The following is a 20902-nucleotide window of genomic DNA, read 5'->3' as shown; positions in this document are numbered from 1 at the left end:
AAGGGAAATTTAATAAACAAATAAATAAATGGACGTGTCAGGCTCTGGTATCAAGAGTCTGGTGTCAACTTCAGACCTAACACGTTTATTATGGTAAACTCTTTTGTGGTTTAGTGATTCGCCTTTGTGGCACTGGGCAAAGTAAGCTTTACAGAGTGCAACAATAAAGAGGTTTAAAAGCAAACAACCCCTTTTTGAGATCAGTTTTGGGAACTGAAGTTGCCACCTTGGTTTCCTGCAACCACAGCCCTCGACGCACCAACAGTACTTTGATTCCTTTCGTAGAGCTCCATGAAAAACCCAAGTTTTTATTTATTTTCTGATTTGTTAGATCCAAAATAAATATCACTCTCTGGTGCACACTCTGTTCATGGTGCACACTGGTGTTTTTTGTTTCAGCTGTGATAAAAATCACAGCCGAAACAAAAACATCAGTGTGCACCATGAACAATTATAGAAAGAGCTAAAACCTAAAGCTGAGTTCCTAATAAAAGCATTTGGCACTTTTGCCATTTGGACTCCTCTGCCTCCTGAACTTTTGCCTTGTAAATAAGCCCACAGAAGTTACTAGCCTATAATTAAGAGAGAGAGAGAGAGTAGCTGGTGTTTCCATACTGGTCCCGGAGATTAGGAAGCCCTTCTCTGCAGCCAGCATGGTAAAAAAAAACAGGCTACTAGTGGCTTCTTTAGCAGGCTATTTAAAAAGTTGCCTTTTATCATATGCACCTGTCCACCACAAGTCTACTGCGTCACCTTGCTGGCCAAGGAGGAAGGGGCAAGTGTTCTTTTGCTCCTCAGCCAGGCTCCTCACTTGCCTGTATAGAACTCCTAGTTGCCTATAGCAACCAGGAGAGTTCTTAAATACAAAGTTTTACCAGCCTCGCATAGCTGCTTGCATATAGACTTTTTAACCTTGCGTTGAAGGATGTAAGTAAGTCTCCTTTCAAGCCCTGAAAGCTGACCAAGGGACTTAAAGGTAAAGGTAAAGGGACCCCTGACCATTAGGTCCAGTCGTGACCGACTCTGGCGTTGCGGTGCTCATCTTGCTTTACTGGCCGAGGGAGCCGGCATACAGCTTCTGGGTCATGTGGCCAGCATGGCTAAGCTGCTTCTGGTGAACCAGAAAAGCACACAGAAATGCCATTTACCTTCCCGCTGGAGTGGTACCTATTTATCTACTTGCACTTTGACGTGCTTTCGAACTGCTAGGTTGGCAAGAGCAGGGACCGAGCAACGGGAGCTCACCCTGTCGGGATTCGAACCGCCGACCTTCTGATCGGCAAGCCCTAGGCTCTGTGGTTTAACCCACAGCGCCACCTGCGTCCCACTTGCTGAAACCTAAAAGGAAATGTCTAGGGCCTGAAGGTATCCTTAAGCTGCTTGTGAAAGCCGTCACTGTGGTGGTAGCAACCACTGGGGCACGCTCCTTTGGAGACCAGATCCGCCTCCTTTTTGGCAGCCTCTCCCCCACCCCACCCCGCCAATACCACCGCTTCAACAGCCTCTTGGCAAATAGGAAGCGCTGCTGGTCTTCTCCCAATGGCAGAGGGTTGGACTACAGGGGTCAGCAAGGTTTACCTCGCCTGGGCTGGTTCACTCCAGCGGAGATCCCTTCATGGGCTGGACTGTGCCTCCGATTTCCAGTGCCTGCGTCTGCACAGATGCGATTTCTGGTGCTGCGGAAGCGAGTCCCCGCGCTGTGCCAGTTCAGCGCAGCGGGTGGGGACTTGCCGGGCGGGCAGCTCAGTTTGGGGGTGGCTCATGGTCCGGTTAAATGACCCCCATGGGTCGCTTGTGTCCCATGGGCCTTAGGTTGCCTACCCCTGACATAGGCTATCAGTTCTACAACTGGGCATGCGTCATTTGAGATGACGGAACATAGGAAAAGGGACTGTTGCTATTTAAACCCCACCAATCTACTGAGAGCACTTGGACTAAAACTGTCAACCAAAAAGCTCTATTTTTCTGGTTTATCACCGCAACAGTTATTAACACTGGACTCCAGAAAAGCAAATTATTTAATTAGACAGCGCCTATATGATATCGAGGGACGCGGGTGGCGCTGTGGGTAAAAGCCTCAGCGCCTAGGGCTTGCCGATCGAAAGGTCGGCGGTTCGAATCCCCGCAGCGGGGTGCGCTCCCGCTGCTCGGTCCCAGCGCCTGCCAACCTAGCAGTTAGAAAGCACCCCTGGGTGCAAGTAGATAAATAGGGACCGCTTACTGGTGGGAAGTTAAACGGCGTTTCCGTGTGCTGCGCTGGCTCGCCAGATGCAGCTTTGTCACGCTGGCCACGTGACCCGGAAGTGTCTCCGGACAGCGCTGGCCCCCGGCCTCTTGAGTGAGATGGGCGCACAACCTCAGAGTCTGTCAAGACTGGCCCGTACGGGCAGGGGTACCTTTACCTTTACCTTTATATGATATCGAGCGACAGAATAAATTGGCCACGATAAGGAAATTTTGTCCATGGTATGATTATTTCCCACCTAGTCATTTTGACGCTCCAGCACCCTGTTTGCAAAATTTGACAATTCCAAAATACAGACACGCTTTTGCTTTCGCAAGATTGAATATACTGCCTTCGGCTGTATTTGAGAGTTGATTTAAAAAAAATTCTCTGGAAAAACAGTTGTGTCCCTGTGGAGATGGCAGTATTGAGTCAGTGGCTCTTGCGCTTCTGGCTTGCACTCTTTATAAGGATTTGAGGTGATTGCCCCTCTATTATTCTCCACCATTGCTACTGTGGCCTTCCTTTTAGCAGATCAAGGTGATCAGGTTACAGCAAAAGCTGCAAGGTTTTTAGTGGGGGCAATTAGAATAAGCTCCATTATTTGATTATTGATGTAAACCTCTAAAATGTATTTTGTATAGTTACGTTTTTACCTCTATCTTCAGTTCATATTATTTTATTTTATTGCTATGGCTAGTGGCTGATGCAAATAAAGATTCTTCTGATTCTGAAAAGGACTGTTGCTGTCACTTTTCCAAAAAGAAAAAAACAGTCTTAAAAATTCATAGGGATCTCAATCTGAAATATCTGTTCAATAATTTAAATTTCAGGGAGTACTGTAGTAAACAATGGCATTTAATCTGATACGGAAAACTGATCTAGTTAAACCAAGCATAAATATCAAGTTGCTAAGCATTCGCATCCCAATGCAAACTTAGACTGTAGCTTGCAAACTGCGTACAGTATTTCCTTTCAACCAGTCCAAGAAAGAAAGTTTACACTTTCTATATTTTAAGCTTGAGAAATGCACTGAAGTGGTACAGCGTATCCCCAATTTTATCTTCTTAGATACTTCTTTATTGAACTTGTGGATATCTATTTACTTTTGGGTTTAGTCACTCCATGGACACCTTCAAGCAAGGTCACCTGGAAGGCCACTCAGTAGTCAGCAGGATGCAGAAAAAATACTGGAAAACAAAACAAGTTTTAATAAAGGTTACAGGAAAGAAAGAAGATGAACATGTGGTAGCATCTGATGCAGAATTAGATGCCAAAATAGAGGTAATTATATACATACATATATCGGAGAGAGATTCATTTGTAAGTACAGTTCTTTAATAATACCATGGGTGGCATACAACTTTTACTCAGAGTAGAACCATACCATTAAATCAGGGCTATTACTTCCAATAGGTTTACGCTGAGTAAAACTTAGCTGAATTTATCAAATGGTTATTGATTCAGCTTGTTTTTGGGAGGATTGCTAGTTAAATCAACAGTTATTTCAATGTTCACTTTTGTTTTTCTGGCCAAATTAATTTGCTGACACACCTTTTATTTTTAAGGTTTTTCACAGCATTCAGGTGACCTGTACAGATCTTCTGAAGACAATTGAAAAATACCAGCAGAGACTTAATGGTAAAATGGACAAAAATCTACCTGTTTGTTGCTTTATAATAATGCTTTGCTTGATGTCAGGTTCCTTAATCCATGTTACAGTGAAATAAAATATATATTCTATACTGAGTGAGATGAATGTTTTCAGGCTTTCAGTTTTTGCCATATATTATTCATAGCACTTTAGAACAAGAGGTGTGCCATAAGTTAGTTAATAATTCCTGCACTTTCAGGTTGTGAGATTGATATTAAACAGCTGTGAAGATGGTGGCAGGCAGCAGAGTCAATCAGGCCCTTGGAATGTACTTTTGAATGCTTGAAATATCCCCTCTTGGAATGGAATGTCAAAGGACCCAGTTCCTTTTCGATGTGACCACAGGGCTGCTCACCCATCTCTACTTTCAGTAGTTCATTTATTATATCCTTGTTGTCAGAACAGTGCAGCTATGAAAAACTACAGTAAGCCTATGGCTAAAGCCAAAATCGCATAGTCAAAACACATTGGGTTCAGTGGTGGGTTTGACTCTCATGAGCATGCGTATCCTGCAATAGAGAGAACCTCACATAGTTTATGATCTAACAACGTCACTAAGAAGAATGCTTTTCCTTTCCTGACCTTGCTTTTAATTTGTGTGAATATGTGTGAACTGATTTATTATGTATCTCCCTTTTGTAGATCTATCTGAGCAGGAAAACGAACTAGGGCTTTTTTTAAAGTTGCAAGCAGATCAGGGTGAAGCTCAAATTGACAAGATGACTGATGCCACTGGCCAGGCCCTCTGTTCTTCTTCCCAACAAAGGTTTGTGTGTTGTATAAAAATAATACGTTGACTAAGGGACACGGGTGGTGCTGTGGTCTAAACCACCGAGCCTCTTGGGCTTGCTGATCAGAAGGTTGGTGGTTTGAATCGTTGCGCCGGGGTGAGCTTCCGTTGCTCTGTCCCAGCTCCTGCCAACCTATCAGTTTGAAAGCACACCAGTGCAAGTAGATAAATAGGTACCGCTGCGGCGGGAAGGTAAACGGCATTTCCATGTGCTCTGATTTCCGTCACAGTGTTCCGTTGCGCCAGAAGCGGTTTAGTCATGCTGGCCACCTTACCCGGAAAGCTGTCTGTGGACAAACACCGGCTCCCTTGGCCTGAAAGCGAGATGAGTGTCACACCCCATAGTCGCCTTTGGCTGGACTTAACTGTCCAGGGGTCCTTTACCTTTAGCTTTTACTTAATACGCTGACTGTCAGATCCTTTTCTGATGTTCCAGAGTGCAAATCGCTTGAATTGAGATAAGAGTAAGAACACTTCTTCAAAAACCAATGAATCCACAAATGTTAATTTCTCTCTGCTAGTTCTGTTTGGGTGTTCTTCACTCCCATGTTGAACTACATGAGAACAAGGAGCACATTGCACTGAGTAGCCTCATGCCTGATGTGGCACATTCTTCCCTTGATATCTGCAAATATAGCACAAATGTCTGTAGTGAGAGGGCCTTTGCGTGTATCACTGTATGTGTGAAGCCTTCTCTGGAATCTGCAGACAAGATAGAAATTAACTAGGGGAAGGGAGGGTATGATCTCGGCTGTATCTGACTGGGCATGATAGGTAAGACCAGTTTTTGAAAATGTCTGCATAAGAAACTTCTGCAAAGACCATTTTGACTAAAAGCGTCCATGCAGAATTCAAATTGCATTCATATACGCTCTGGTTATTATTTGCAAAAATAAACTTTGCTGCAAAATTACATGACTTGACTGACTATGAACATATCCACGAAATAGTGTTTAGGATTAATGGATAAAATTCCAATTTTTTAATGGTATTTTTGAAGTAAATGCGGTGTACATCTCAGTTGGATAATGTTTAAGATATTAATAGTCTGGTGCTCTTTATTGCTATGCAAGCTCAACTTCACATGAACCTCCCATTGAAATCAGGCTGCAGTTTTAAAAAACCTTTTTTCAGTATAAAAACACATTTCTTTGTTATAAGGTAAGGGCAGACACAACTATTTACAACATGACTAGTATTATTTTACTTAGAAGTAGGGTTTCAGTATCTCTCATGGTTGTTGTACATACATCATTGAATGCAACACCCTCAACTTTATTTGCTTTCTAACAAGGACGTTAAAATAGTAACATGTAGCAATTCAAATATTGATTATTGGAACTGCTCATTGTCCTCTATATCCTCTACCATGTACCACTGGTGTTTTGATGTGATAACTAATCCAATTCACTTTTCCTCTCACTTCAGGCTAGCTCTTTGCACGGCTTTGTCTCGCCTCGGACAAGAACTTACAACCTTTAGTCGGAGGGCCGTGTCAGATACTTTGCTTACAATCAATCGAATGGAGCAGGCGCGCACAGAGTATAGAGGGGCTTTGCTGTGGATGAAGGATGCTTCGCAAGAACTGGACCCAGACACTTGCAAACAAATGGAAACATTCAGAAAAGTAGATATTCCCAAAGCTAAGATTTCCTAGGCCAGCTTTCCCCAGCCTGTTGCCCTTCAGATGTTTTGGACTACAACTCCCATTATCCCTGACCATTGGCCATGCATCCTGATGTCATGTGTGCAACATTGCTGTTAAGTTGTGGGTGAACATATCAGACAACACAGCGATTCTTCAAACAGCTCTTGTTTATTCACAGGCCAGAACAGAACTGAACTGAAGGGTTCAGTCAGCCTGCTTATATAGAGCTCCAGTACCACGTTACTGTAACAATTTTCTAAAACTATCCAAACACTGAACGTCACTTTCGATCCCTTATTTGCATAACTATCTACAGTATCCTCCTGCTGGCCCAGGGCGAGAACTTCAGTACATAACAATGCCCCCCCCCCCCCCATCATCCTTGCAAGCCGGCGCCTCTGCTAATGGGAATTGTGATCCGAAAGGTTGGGGTAGACTGTTGTAGGCCCTGTTTCTTCCAGGAATTGTATCTGGAGAACGTTTGGTGATGAGTTTCAAGCACATGCACTCTCTTCCGAAATGTTTCCCCGCTCCGTCACACCAAGAAGTGGGAATCCCATATTTATTTGTACTTTAAATCCCCCTGATTCTGCAGGATAAAATGCACTTTTGAAGATTTCAAGAAAGGAGTTAAAGTGAAAGAAACAAAGGCTTACTTGCCTTTAATTAAGAGTAATAACTCCTGGGGTGTGAGTTTGTGTAAATATTGGAGGAATAGGAAGACGCATCCTCCTAAATAATCACTGCAGAAGTAATTTATTCTTTTGCTTATGTTTGTTTGAGATGTCCAGTCAGTGCTTCAGTGTGTGAGGAATATGTAGAGTATACACAGATTAGTATGCAAGATACAAAGAAGCTAATGGGAGTTGTCATAGCACTAATACAAGATTAACTGTTCCCCCATACCATATGTGCCAAGCCTGATCTTATAGGCTGCTGTGCTTGTGCAGAAGCTCATATGATTAGGCTGCTAAGTATAAATAGTGAATTTTAGAGCATGCACCTAAACGAGTGCTGTGCTTATTTGTTTGCTTTCAAACATCATTTCAGTTTCCTCTTTAATTATTCTAGGTGCAGATGCAGGTAAGAAATACCAAAGCACAGTTTGATAAGCTGAAGATGGATGTTTGTCAAAAGGTGGATCTTCTTGGAGCCAGCCGCTGTAATATGCTGTCACACTGTCTTGCTGTCTACCAGGTATCCGCTCCCATTTTAGACGGCGTGAGAATTTCTATGCCATTGATGAATGACCTTTGAAGCTGAACATGTTTAGCTTAATGTAGGCTCTTCCTGTGTTCATAATGATCTAGTAGGCATAGGATGCTTAAGAACAGCTGACTGATGGAAGTATAAACGATATATTAGGGTACTTCCACATGACCTAGGTCCCATCTGTGGATGGGATGCGGGTGGCGCTGTGGTCTAGACCACCGAGCCTCTTGGGCTTGCCGATCAGAAGGTCGGTGGTTCGAATCCCCACAAGGGGGTGAGCTCCTGTTGCTCTGTCCCAGCTCCTGACAACCTAGCAGTTCAAAAGCATGCCAGTGCAAGTAGATAAATAGGTACTGCTGTGGTAGGAAGGTAAACACGTTGCCGTGTGCTCTGCTTTCCGTCACGGTGTACGGTTGCACCAGAAGCGGTTTAGTCATGCTGGCCACATGATCCAGAAAGCAGTCTGTGGACAAACGCTGGCTCCCTCGGCCTGAAAGCGAGATGAGCACCGCAACCTCATAGTTGCCTTTGAAAGGACAGGGGTCCTTTACCTTTACCTTACACATTTATTTATTTATTTATTAAATTCTTTTTATTGAATTTCATTTACAAGATACACAACATACACAAAAGAAAAATAAATTAAAAGACGAATACACTTACACATGAAAAAAAAAAAAAGAAAAAGAAAAAAGATTGGTACATACAACAATTTTAGATATACATTTCAGATACACATACTGACTTCCTTCCCTGCTGGTTTCGGGTTTCTTAGTTAAAGGCTTTCTTTTCTACAGCTGGTATTGGTTACTAATTTTATACATTGTAAGTTTTATAACAGACCTGCTATAGTTGGTAAGTTTCTATAGTTTCCTTCAATATAGACCAAAAATTTATTCCAATCTCCAATAAGCTTAACAGGGGTCCTTTACCTTTACCTTACACATTTAAAAGCAGCATCATGCCACTTAAATCAGTCACAGCTTCCCCCAAAGAATTCTGGGAGCTGTAGAAGAAGAAGAAGAAGAGTTTGGATTTGATATCCCGCCTTTCACTCCCTTTAAGGAGTCTCAAAGCGGCTCACAATCTCCTTTCCCTTCCTCCCCTCCAACAAACACTCTGGGAGGTGAGTGGGGCTGAGAGACTTCAGAGAAGTGTGACTGGCCCAGGGTCACCCAGCAGCTGCATGTGGAGGAGCGGGGAAGCGAACCCGGTTCCCCAGATTACAAGTCTATCGCTAACCACTACACCACACTGCTCTCTGTAGTGATGTTCAGGGTGCTGAGATTGGTTTAACAGTTAATCCCTCTTTCGAAGCAAGTCAGAGGATAGCAGCTATATGAGGGGAATAGGACTCTCCTCACCACTCTCCGCAGCCTTAACATAACTACAGTTCCCAGAGTTCTTTGAGGGAAGCCATGAATGTTTAAAGTGGTAGGACAGTGTCCTACATGTACAGTGCAGATGGGGCCCTTGAATAGTTAAAGGCAAGCTTTCCCTGTTCACCTTAGAATTAGATCAGTTTTTTTAAAGCTCCTGTAGAACACCCAGAAAAAAATGTCTGTTTGTTTTTTCCTCCAGAAAAAGACAACTCCACCCTTGCTCTCTGTGCTGTTTCACCTTTTTTCCAAGCTAGCTGTGCAACCATAACTGACTAAAATGTGTCCCTAAATAACAGCTCTGGAGGGCAAGTGTTTCCTGATGATATTTTAAGTGTAGCCTGTTCACTTCAATGCAATCATATAGAAAAATAATGACATCCATTCATTATTTACTGTATATCCTTTGCTATTTCAATTTTGTGCACAAAATGATTTTTTAAAAGATAATATCTCACTCACACACACACACGTACGTACATATACTGTAAATGTATTTTACTTTGCTTTCTTTAGATGACCTTTTTGCATTTCTGTGAAAAGACTGTTCAAAAGATGAATGAAATTAATGAAGGCTTTGCGCATCTCCACTTGTATCATCAGAATGCATGTGAGGTAAATATATTTTTCACTTAGTTGGTTAAAAAAAAACAAAACACGCCAGGTCTAGAGAAGTAAGCATACTGCATTTAGCTAGCTAGTTTGGGATTGTGTTTCCTTGCTTGTATCCATTTTATAGCAGAACCTCGGTTGTTGAATGTAATCTGTGTCGGTAGACCATTCAACTTCCGAAATGTTCAACAAATATGCACAAAGCGCTGTCAGCAATTTCCACTGAGAAAATTGAAAAACACTCCACAGAGGCCGTTCGACTTCCGAGGCACGTTTGAAAATGGAAGCAATTACTTCCAGGTTTTCACCGTTTAGCTTCCAAAACATTTGGCTTCCGAGATGCTCAAAAACCGAGGTTCCACTGTATTTCAAAATATACTGTTTAGTATTTAGGTCAGTCAGCACAGCATATTCTGCGCTCCAAGTGTATTTTCAAATGTATACTTAAAACATCTTAGGCCCAAATTACTCATTCTGGAAAGATAGAAGGCCACTGCCAAGCTGTGTCTTCCTAGCAAAGTGTAGCTGAAAAAACGTGTGATGTGATAGCATCATATTAATATCTCCCTGTCTCGTGCTGCTTGTGGGGCAGAGGTGTTGTCAGGGAGAGGCAAACGGGAAAAGATGAAAGGACAGAAACCAGCAGTTATAGAGAGCCTAAAGAGATTATCAGCAGCTTGTCGTCTGACAGTCAGTCTGACGTAGAGGGGGAAGGAGGATGAGCCTGGGACAAGTCATGCTTTACACAGAGGAAGTAAGGGGAGGAGTTTTCGCAGACTTGCATGCTGGGTGCGGAAAAGGAGGAAGTAACATTAGAGGGAACAACTCCGCACAAAGGGGAAGGAGGTTAATGGAAATGCTGGAGATGTACGTTTGAACTTTGTCAAATAAATAAATTGTTTGGAACTGGCTGGGAGCCCGGAGTCTTATCTATGGCCAGCTGGACAGTGCTAAGCCTCTGACAGATGTGAAAAAACTTAAGACATGTAATGACATGTAATTAATTTCCCCATCCACAAGTTATGACTTTTCTTTATCTGAAATACGTGGTTTGAGCCTTAGGTGTAATTCCAGAAAAACTTACATATGAAACAGGATTGGGCTTACAATCACCTGGGAGAAAGTAGTGGTTTGTCTTGCAAGGCGACATCATGACTGCCAGGATATTCTCCTCTATTATTTTAATGTCCTTTTAGTTGTTTAGTTGCAGTTGGCTCCTTACCTCTCTCGCCCTGACCTAGCCACTGTGATCCACGCGACGGTCACCTCCAGCCTTGTTTATTGTAACTCGCTCTACGTGGGGCTGCCCTTGAGACTGACCCAGAAACTCCACCGGGTGCAGAATGCCGTGGCGAGACTCCTTATGGGGTCCACGCTGCAAGATCACATTCACCCGGTGCTATACCAGCTGCACTGGCTCCCGGTGGAGTACAGGATCAGGTTTAAAGTCTGATTTTAACCTTTAAAGCCCTATATGGCCTAGGACCCTCATACCTACGGGACCGCCTCTCCTGGTATGTCCCACGGAGGACCTTATGGTCTTCAAACAAAAACATCTTGGAGGTCCCAGGTCAAAGAGAGGTTAGGCTGGCCTCAACCAGAGCCAGGGCTTTTTGATGGAATGCTCTGTCACAAGAGACCAGGGCTCTGCGGGACTTGACATCTTTCCACAGGGCCTGCAAGACAGAGCTGTTCCACCAGGCCTTTGGTCAGGGCACAGCCTGACTCCCTCCTTTGGCAATCTTCACAGAACTTTAGCCCAATGGTTGCCATCAATTTGATTTGAATTAATTTTATAATGAAATGATTTTAGAATGTTGTATTATTTTATTGTTGTTAGCCGCCCTGAGCCTAGCTTTGGCTGGGGAGGGCAGGATAGAAATAAATTTATTATTATTATTATTATTATTATTATTATTATTATTATTATTATTATATTTAGGAAGGGCTATTCCAGTTTGGAGAGAGATATTTGTACTGATTAAGTCCCTGCTGGAACAACAGCACCTCCATGGCAAGAAGTGTCCCAAAAAGCCTTTTAAGATGCATGACTGTCTTGAAAGGAAAGGGAAAAATGAAGCCTTAACTGTGACCATAGTAATAATGTGAAAAAGAAACAAGGCTTGGTAATTCTATCAATATGTGGCTTGTAGAGTCTGCTTGCCTTTTCCACGACTGTGCTTAAGGGTACAGCCCTTTATTTTACACCAGCTGTGGGGCCTTAGCACCTGGTATACCTTAGCACTCGGTCCAGTATACCCAAAGGAGCGTCTCCACCTCCATCGTTCTGCCCAGACACTGAGGTCCAGCGCCAAGGGCCTTCTGGCGGTTCCCTCGCTGTGAGAAGCCAAGTTACAGGGAACCAGGCAGAGGGCCTTCTCGGTAGTGGTGCCCGCCTTGTGGAACGCCCTCCCAGAGAAAAATAACTACCAAACTTTTAGAAGACATCTAAAGGCAGCCCTGTTTAGGGAAGCTTTTAATATTTAATAGGTTATTGTATTTTAGTGTTTTGTTGGAAGCCGCCCAGAGTGGCTGGGGAGACCCGGCCAGATGAGCAGGGTATAAATAATAAATTATTATTATTATTATTATTATTATTATTATTATTATTATAGAAGCCAGTGGGGTACATAAAAGCCGCTGTCAAGACAGGTGCGCAAGGGGTGGTGGTGTTAAGTTGTGGGTGAACATATCAGACAACACAGCGATTCTTCAAACAGCTCTTGTTTATTCACAGGCTTGGACAGAACTGAACTGAAGGGTTCAGTCAGCCTGCTCCAGTACAATGTAACTGTAACAATTTTCTAAAACTATCCAATCACTGAACGTCACTTTTGATCCCTTATTTGCATAACTATCTACAGTATCCCCCTGCTGGCCCAGGGTGAGAACTTCAGTACATAACAGGTGGGAATATGAACAGGGTTGTGTGATAGGGGTAGGCCTGGTAAGATGCTGCTTAGCAGCACCAGCTTAGCAGTTGGATGGTTGTGGCATTGTCCCATGTCTTCTCAGGAGGATTCCAATTAGGTCCTGGGGCTGGGGTGCTAGCCTGCAGGGGTGCCTGGGGCATCTAGAGATCTGTATCCTTGACTCGTGTGATGGTGGGTGTTGTGGTATTGCGTGCTTGTGTGTTGTGCACATTGAGGTGGCATTGCATCGCCCTGCCATACCCTCAGATTAGCCAGTGTGGATTTACTGCTCCATTTGTGGCCAGCATAAGAGCAGTGCCTCTCTCATGTCGTGTGACTGGGGGGCAGTGATGCTGTTGTCAAGGACGTTGGAGGCACGGCTCATTTTTGCTGTGTTTTTACATGCTTCTCCCTCTTTGTCCTGTGCAGAGCACATTTCACTGTCATACTGGTAGCATTGTCCAGCCCCAGTGTAATTGTGATAAAGAAGGGGTCCAATATAAGTCAATAGGTAAATAAATCTAATTACGAAGCATAGTATTTATTCTTTCTCCCTAGAAGATAACCCATCAGATGGGTTACTAGCTTAGCAGTGTTCTAATATCAACAGCAAGCTTTCAGCACGCACAGTACTTGTTTAAAACAAATTACATTAAGGTTTTCTGTTTTTTACTATGGTGGCCTGACAATTATATGTATAGGAAAGCTAATACTCTTACACAACCAGTCTTAGCCTAATACAACTCTTGTTGGAGGGGATCAAACTATAGACAATTTTATTTTAAATAACAATTTTATGAGCAATTGCAGAAGCTGGTTAACCAATCTACTGAGGAAGAGAAGGAGAAAGCGGAAGAAGAGAGTACCCCTGAAATGCTTGATAAGTAAGTTTTAATGGTTTAACATGTCAGAGATCTAAATAGCCAAAACTGAGCACGTAGTCCATCTTTTTGCATGCCAGGTAAGGCTAAGGAGGGAGCAAGGCTTAGTTCATTTGCTGGAGGCCACATGGTGGTGGGGAGAAAGAGGCAGACCAAGTCAAAGGGGTTAGAGCAACTTGTAATTCTTGACATCATAATTGTTACCATCCTGGTTGCTGAGGGTCTCTGGAGGAGGCTGGCCTACCCATTCCCTTCCTTCATTCTCCAGGCTCTTGCAAGTGAATAAAGATTTCCTTAGCTGGTTCTCAGTGTCATTCATCTCGAGTGGGGACCTGCCAGTGTCTCTCCTCTATTCCATTTAAGGTACACTTCAACAACTGATTCCAGGACATGGTCTGAGGACCATTTTGCACAAGCCAAGCTCCTGTTGCTCGGCCCCTGCTCCTGCCAACCTAGCAGTTCGAAAGCACCTCAAAGTGCAAGTAGATAAATAGGTACCGCTCCTGCGGGAAGGTAAACGGCGTTTCCGTGCGCTGCTCTGGTTCGCCAGAAGCGGCTTAGTCATGCTGGCCACATGACCCGGAAGCTGTACGCCAGCTCCCTTGGCCAATAAAGTGAGATGAGCGCCGCAACCCCAGAGTCGGTCACGACTGGACCTAATGGTCAGGGGTCCCTTTACCTTTACCTTTAAGCAGCTCTGAGCATGGTCAGTGCCTGGATGTGAAAGATGGGCTATAAAGATGCTAAATAAATAAACTGAAATGAACAGAAGAGTCTGCTCATGAGCACCTGGACTGCTTGATGCTCTGTGTAGGATGGGTATTCATGTGCTGCCAGGCCAGTTGGAGACACTAGTGCATGGGAGGGGGGGGGAGGAAGAGAGATCCTCTCTAGGTGCTGGATCAAGCACACACAGCTGCTGTTACTCTCTAAATCCGGGGTCAGCAAGGTTTATCTTGCTTGGGCCCAGTGGCGTAGCGTGGGTTGTCAGCACCCGGGGCAAGGCAAGTAATTTGCGCCCCCTAACCCGTGGATTTGCGCCCCCTAACCCTAACCCCCAGATGTTGCACCCGGTGCGGCCGGGCCCCCCTGCACCCCCCACGCTACGCCACTGCTTGGGCCAGATCGTGCGCCCGCCCACAAATTTTGGCATGTGCAGATGCGATTTCCGGGGTCTGCGTCTGCGCAGATATGATTTCCAGCGCTGTGGAAGTGAGTCCCCGCGCTGCACTAAATTGGCAAGCGGGCAACTCGGTTCGGGGGCCAGTCAAAAGACCTCAGCGGGCCGTTTCCGGCCCCTGGGCCTTAGGTTGCTGACCCCTGCTCTAAATATTTGATGCACACGTTGAGCGTCTGCGCTGTATCTTTTACAAGGGCTGTCAGATGTGATCAACTTGGTGAATCCAGCGAGCATGAGTACCTTGTTGTGACAATGGGAAGCTACCAACCTACACCCTCCCCACCCCCCATATCCCATTTAGAGACAAACAATACCCACCGGTGTTACAACCCAGGCTGTGGGTTTTCAGCTTTTAAAATAAATTCTTTCTAAAATTAACATAATACTTAAGGGCAGGGCATTTTCAGCCGGAACTCGCAGGCACCACTGCCATTATAAGAGAACAAGGGTGGCATTAATGGTGAGTTCCGGCACTTCTTTTTCTAGGGGGGGAAAAGAACTGATTAAAGGAAATAGAGCAACTATTCTCTGCAGATATTATTCCTTGGAACTTGGCCATATGAATTCAGAAATAAAAATTGGAATGCTAAGAAAACTTACCTGGTGATATGCTCTTTTGAACTCACTGGGATTTACTTTAGAGAAGGTATATGTATATAGGCTTGCACTATTTTTACTAATATCACCACAAATAAATGCATGCAGTGGCATAAAGCTTGATATGACTTTTTATTTATTTTTACTCAAGGCTGATTTTACTGGATGAAGATGCCTCTGAAATTCTGTCAGACTCAGGTAAGATGCCAAATATTTGGTTAGATTATCTCTGGAACCAGTAACAAAGGCTTTGTGGTGTTTCAGGGCCCCCAGATGATGATGAATATTAGGGGGGAGGGGAGCATTTTGGATTCGCCACTCCATTATTCTTTCCCTTGCATTCAAAAGGTTCCAGATTTAATTCTGGGCATCTGCAGGAAGGGCTGAGAGTGAGTCCTGGCTTAAACCTGGAGTCTCACCGCTAGTCAGTGCAGACATTAAGTAAGCTTGATGGAACAATGATCTAAATCGGAATAAGTCAACCTACTGTAATATTTATTTATTTCCAAATTCATTTATAGAATATTCAAGAGGTGTACAAAAGTAGAGCATAATACAGTGGTACCTTGGGTTAAGTAATTAATTCGTTCCGGAGGTCCATTCTTAACCTGAAACTGTTCTTAACCTGAAGCACCACTTTAGCCGCCAGAGCACGATTTCTGTTCTCATCCTGAAGCAAAGTTCTTAACCTGAAGCACTATTTCTGGGTTAGCGGAGTCCGTAACCTGAAGCGTATGTAACCTGAAGCGTATGTAACCCAAGGCACCACTGCACTAATAATAAAGCAAAATTAAAAATATGAAGCCAACAATAATAAAAAAGCTTCAGAAAAGTTATGTACTGAGTTGAATAGGATCCAAAACGCAGCAGTCTGATTGGTCCTAGAACAATAGGATTCAAAATGCAGCAGTCTGATTGGTCCTAGAACAATGAAGCAGTATGATTGGTCCGCAGGAGCCACCCAATCCAGCTCCAGGTGGAAGTGAATCCACAGCCTGATTGGCCTACAGGAGAATCCCAGAATTAGCCAATCACGTGCAGCCCATTGTGTAAATAATGTATATAAAGCAGATATTTTGGGGGGAACTTCCATTTCCTCCTCACCACTATGAGCTGAATAAAGAGCATGAAGTCCACTCGACTCAGAGTATATTTCAAGAAATAAGCTAGTCTAAGAAGTCAAAAAGAACTAGGCTATCATAGAGAAAAGCATGTACTTGAGTCACATTACGGTTTACTGCGGGATCATGAAGCCATCACCAAATCGTCATCCACAAATCTAAGTGAGAAGGATGTGCGTAGGGGGAGAGGCAGCTTCTCAGATACCCTGGTCCAGGGCTACATTTAGCAGTGGTAGGGAGCCTTTTCTGGCCAGTGGGCCAGATCTTAATGGCTCTTATGGGCAAAAGTTTGCAGGTGAGTGAAATTGCACACCTGTCAGTCACCTGATACAATAGCCCTTTGTAGTTTCCCTGTGCTGCTGGCTTAAACCTCCAAAAATCAGAGGTTTATAGAGGAGAGCAGGGATGTTTAACAAAGGGCTTTGAAACAGCCTCACCCTGTTTGAGCCTTTGGTTTTTGGAGGTTCAAAGAGCAGTGCTGGGAGGGAGAAGTGATTTCCATTGAATAAAAACTACTGTCCACTCCTTGAGCAAGGTACACTTACACCATCCATCAGTTAAAAGAGGTTTAAAGACTGTCTCAAGGCAAATGTAAAAATATGTAGTATAAACACCAACAATTGGGAAACACTTGCCTGCGAGCGCTCCAACTGGAGAACAGCCTTTACCAAAGGTGTCATGGGCTTTGAAGACACTCGAACTCAGGACGCAAGGGAGAAACGTGCTAAGAGGAAGGCATGCTTGGCAAACCCTCACCGTGATCGTGGAAGGACGTGTGGATCCAGAATTGGCCTCCACGGTCACTTATGGACTCATTGTTAAAACCGTGTTTATGGAAGGCAATCTTACTCGGCACACAAGCCAAAGCTGGCAAAATGCACTCCTATTATATTATTATTACATTTACATTTATATCCCACCTTTTCCCCAGTCTGGTACTCAAGGCAGTTTACAGATAAAAATACAAAAACATATATGAAATAGAAAACGCTAAAAACGGAAAAGCTTATTGCTACATTGAATACAACCCTATGCCTTTAGACAAAATAGAATGTTCTTTTTGGCTTATCTAAGGCTGCAATCCTATACCAACTTACCTGGACATAAGTACTATAAAACTCAACAGATTTACTTCTAGACAGACATGCATCGGAGTGCAGTATAAGTTACATGTGATAAAATTGAAAATCCGGGATAGGGATAAGGTGGGTATAATATGTAGATATAATGATGGAACGTGACATGTTCTGAGCGATAAAGTGAATGTAAAGATTTGTTTCCCAAGGTTGCAAGAACAAAACTATTAAATAGTAAGAGCTATATCCAATTAAGTCATGCTCATTAGACATATTAAAATCAGGGACTTGACTAACTTAGGCCCATTGATTTCAGTGGGTCTACTCCGAGTATGACTTAGTTAATTACATCTCACAATATGAAGCTTTTACTGGTATTTTTGTGTCTGATTTTATCTGTTGCATTATAGTAGCATATTCACTGAGATGATGTAACACCATAAGCAGTATTATTAATGGACAGTGTTGAACCAGATAGATTATTTAGAAATTTCTGCTTGGGATTTATACTTTTATATTTGATACATTTATTTCCAAGAATATTTTCTTCTGGTATTCCAGGGTCAGATGAAACAAAAGAGAACCTCTGTCAGATGAGCAAATCTGGTGATCCATGCATCTCTGAAAAAGGTAATAATTCTCAATCTGCAAAAAATAATAATGCTTCATTTTATTCATTCATTTATTTAACAAAATAATATATGCTGCTTGATTGCAATAAAATGTCAAGATAGTTTGTATGAAACATTATAATAGCTATATAAAATAATAGAAAATTAATATATTAACACTTTCCTTTCACAATGGCATTCTCTGTGTACAGAAAATATCTGTATTGTGATGCGTTAAGGACAGTGTGATTGCATTTTTCCTTTGATATTGGGTGCCTGGGCTACACAGCTTGCTTCATATAGTAAATATGATGATGGGTGGGTGTGTATACAAAAAAGCAAAGGGGGAGGACAGAGGTCTAGGCACCATGTTCTCTAATGCCCCATTGTTTTAACAACAATTTGGTGAATTCATTAATACCTTTTGCGATCTTTTTAATTGCATTCTCTACCACTCTGCCTCAATTCCTTTTTCTTTTCTTTTTTTTGCATATTCTTTAAAGGAGTGAATTAGTGGACTATCTTCTCTTCTGTGGTTTTAAGCCTCTCTTTCTTTTTACTATCTCTTAATGAATTAGTGCGGCCTTTTGGTCTCCATTGTCAACTCCACATTTATAACATCCACCACCTCTCTTTCTCCTCTTGACCTGAGGAATCCCATCACACCAGCAGCTGTCTTGCAACTTACCAGCTGGCTTCAGGCTCGCTGAGTTTAAGTTGGAAAAGGGACTAGGAAATACGGGTAATTTTCATGCGGTTGCTAGACAACCAAGCAGTCATTCCCTGTCGTTTATCAGTTAACAGGAAGTATTAGTAGATGCCTCCATGGTTGCTGAGTAACCACTTGCAATCCTCTCCATTTCCCCCTCCCCTGTCACTTAAGGTTTAGTGGCCCAGCTGCCCTGAACTTAGTAGAAAAGTACTACAGCTGCTGCTATTACACTATAATTTATAGCAGCAGTAGGAATGCTGCCTAGAACACTACTGAGCTGTTTTTTGTTTGGCCCAGCCATAGCTACCTTAAGTATTATTTTTTCAAAAAAATGTATTGGTTTTCACAATATTATAAACAAACAAACACACAAGACAAACATAAATCATAGCCTTACTGAAAATTACACTTATTAACTTTGTTAAGTGACTTTCTCGCTTCCCCTTGGTTGAATTTCATTGCATGTCCTTTTAATGGTTTTCCAAATCCCAATTCTTATGAAATTTAACTTAAACATTAACATCCTTAAATCTTCACCTTATGGAATTAAACATATTAATTCATCACTTAACATAAATAAAATCCTAAGCCAATTAAGTATCATCAGATGTCAAAGCGATAAACAACTACCTGACATTCAGAAGACATCTGAAGGCAGCCCTGTTCAGGGAGGTTTTTAATATGTGACATTTTAGTGTATTTTTCATCTTTGTTGGAAGCCGCCCAGAGTGGCTGGGGAAACCCAGCCAGATGGGCTGGGTCCAAATAATAAATTATTATTATTATTATTATTATTATTATTATTATTATTATTATATCTGCAAGCTTGCAGCCATAGCTACCTTTAAGCACAATATTTTACAAAAGTAGTAGAAGCTATCAGCCGCGTTGACGTGGGACAGCATCCGGTTCTGGATGATTGAAAATAAAGCAGTCATAAATAGGAGAGTACCTGAATAGGGGCAGAGGAGCGATAGATCATTCTTGATTAGGGGAAGAAACACCTCTAATATTCATTTACACTAGACAGCAGCTGGCTCACACAACATCCTCCCTCTGTCTCACCACACCCAGCCTTCTTTGCAGAGAACTCAGGCACAGTCATTATACCTTACTTGGGTTCTGCACCCTCTCCTTTTCATGAATGTAGGATTGTCCAGGCATTATCCAACCCATTTCTCTTTCCTTGCTACCAGTTCGTTTTTGTCTTCCTGAAGCACAGGAGGCAAAGTGGCTTTGCCAAAAGCCGTTCCATAGCGTTTGCTGCATCCTCAGCTGTTGAGGCCGCAAGCCAAATAGCACACACAAAGACAGGCTTATACCCTAAAAGCAGATCTCTTCCAGCTAAAGCATCTGCCAGTGACTGAGGCTGGCAAGCACAGCGCTGAACCAGAGAAACTTGTATGCCACAAGCTAGCTCCATGCAGACTAGGCCCAAGTTGCCTAGAGGCTGAGGCACGTTTGCAGCCTGTACTTTTCTTCATAGGGGTGCTAAATAGCTTTCATCTTTTAAGCAACTGATCTAGAGGAACGTTGCTTGTAATCTCTTGCTGTTGAAAGTTCTCTCGGGGTTTGAAATAAGGGAGTCACTTTAGTAAAGGTAAAGGGACCCCTGACCATTAGGTCCAGTCGTGACCGACTCTGGGGTTGCGGCGCTCATCTCGCTTTATTGGCCGAGGGAGCCGGCGTACAGCTTCCGGGTCATGTGGCCAGCATGACTAAGCCGCTTCTGGCGAACCAGAGCAGTGCACAGAAATGCCGTTTACCTTCCCGCCGGAGCGGTACCTATTTATCTACTTGCACTTTGATGTGCTTTTGAACTGCTAGGTTGGCAGGAGCAGGGACCGAGCAACGGGAGCTCACCCCGCCGCGGGGATTCGAACCGCCGACCTTCTGATCGGCAAGTCCTAGGCTCTGTGGTTTAGACCACAGCGCCGCCCGGAGTCACTTTACAACCTATTCAATTAGCCTGTCAGTTTGTTTTCATGGCACTAATATTGGAGAACTGTATTTGGGAAATGTGTAGATGAAAACCAAGCCATCAAGTATTTTGAATTCTTACGTACCAGGAATTTTCCATCCCTATATCACTCTGCAATACTTCATTAACTACAATGCCTTGGCAGTAACAACCTTTGGTGGTAAGTTGTGTAAAAAGTAGGAATCTCAATTTATCTCAACCACCACACTTCTCACTCCAGTCAACATGTAGCAACTGATTCTGTGCCCAGATTCTTTTACAAAACTAACGAAACACTCTGTCAACTAGTTGTACAAGCAGGTGTGTGTATCT

The 20902-nt window shown here is 43.1% G+C and overlaps 1 protein-coding gene and 2 long non-coding RNA genes across 3 annotated transcripts in view; all 3 read left to right on the top strand.

The window, feature by feature from the left end:
- Positions 1–4: 4 nt before the first annotated feature.
- The window catches only part of ICA1L (islet cell autoantigen 1 like), a 25073-nt gene continuing 4175 nt past the window's right edge, over positions 5–20902 (top strand). The window contains exons 1-10 of the mRNA XM_081879720.1: positions 5–927; positions 3296–3508; positions 3793–3865; positions 4521–4644; positions 6097–6295; positions 7388–7513; positions 9424–9522; positions 13233–13315; positions 15241–15287; positions 17848–17933. Of these exons, the coding sequence (XP_081735846.1) occupies positions 3350–3508; positions 3793–3865; positions 4521–4644; positions 6097–6295; positions 7388–7513; positions 9424–9522; positions 13233–13315; positions 15241–15287; positions 17848–17933 (996 nt within the window). The 5' untranslated portion in view covers positions 5–927; positions 3296–3349. The remainder of the gene's footprint in view (positions 928–3295; positions 3509–3792; positions 3866–4520; positions 4645–6096; positions 6296–7387; positions 7514–9423; positions 9523–13232; positions 13316–15240; positions 15288–17847; positions 17934–20902) is intronic.
- Positions 9534–11955, top strand: LOC309335661. Its single transcript, XR_014153624.1, has 3 exons — positions 9534–10113; positions 10485–10728; positions 11462–11955. It is a non-coding gene; the product is annotated as an uncharacterized lncRNA (long non-coding RNA).
- LOC309335607 lies at positions 13322–14981 on the top strand. Its single transcript, XR_014153597.1, has 2 exons — positions 13322–14281; positions 14437–14981. It is a non-coding gene; the product is annotated as an uncharacterized lncRNA (long non-coding RNA).

This window comes from Podarcis erhardii (genome assembly GCF_964252035.2).
Source record: "Podarcis erhardii genome assembly, chromosome: 1".
Lineage (NCBI taxonomy): Eukaryota > Metazoa > Chordata > Lepidosauria > Squamata > Lacertidae > Podarcis > Podarcis erhardii.
This window is presented reverse-complemented; position numbering and strand designations above follow the sequence as displayed.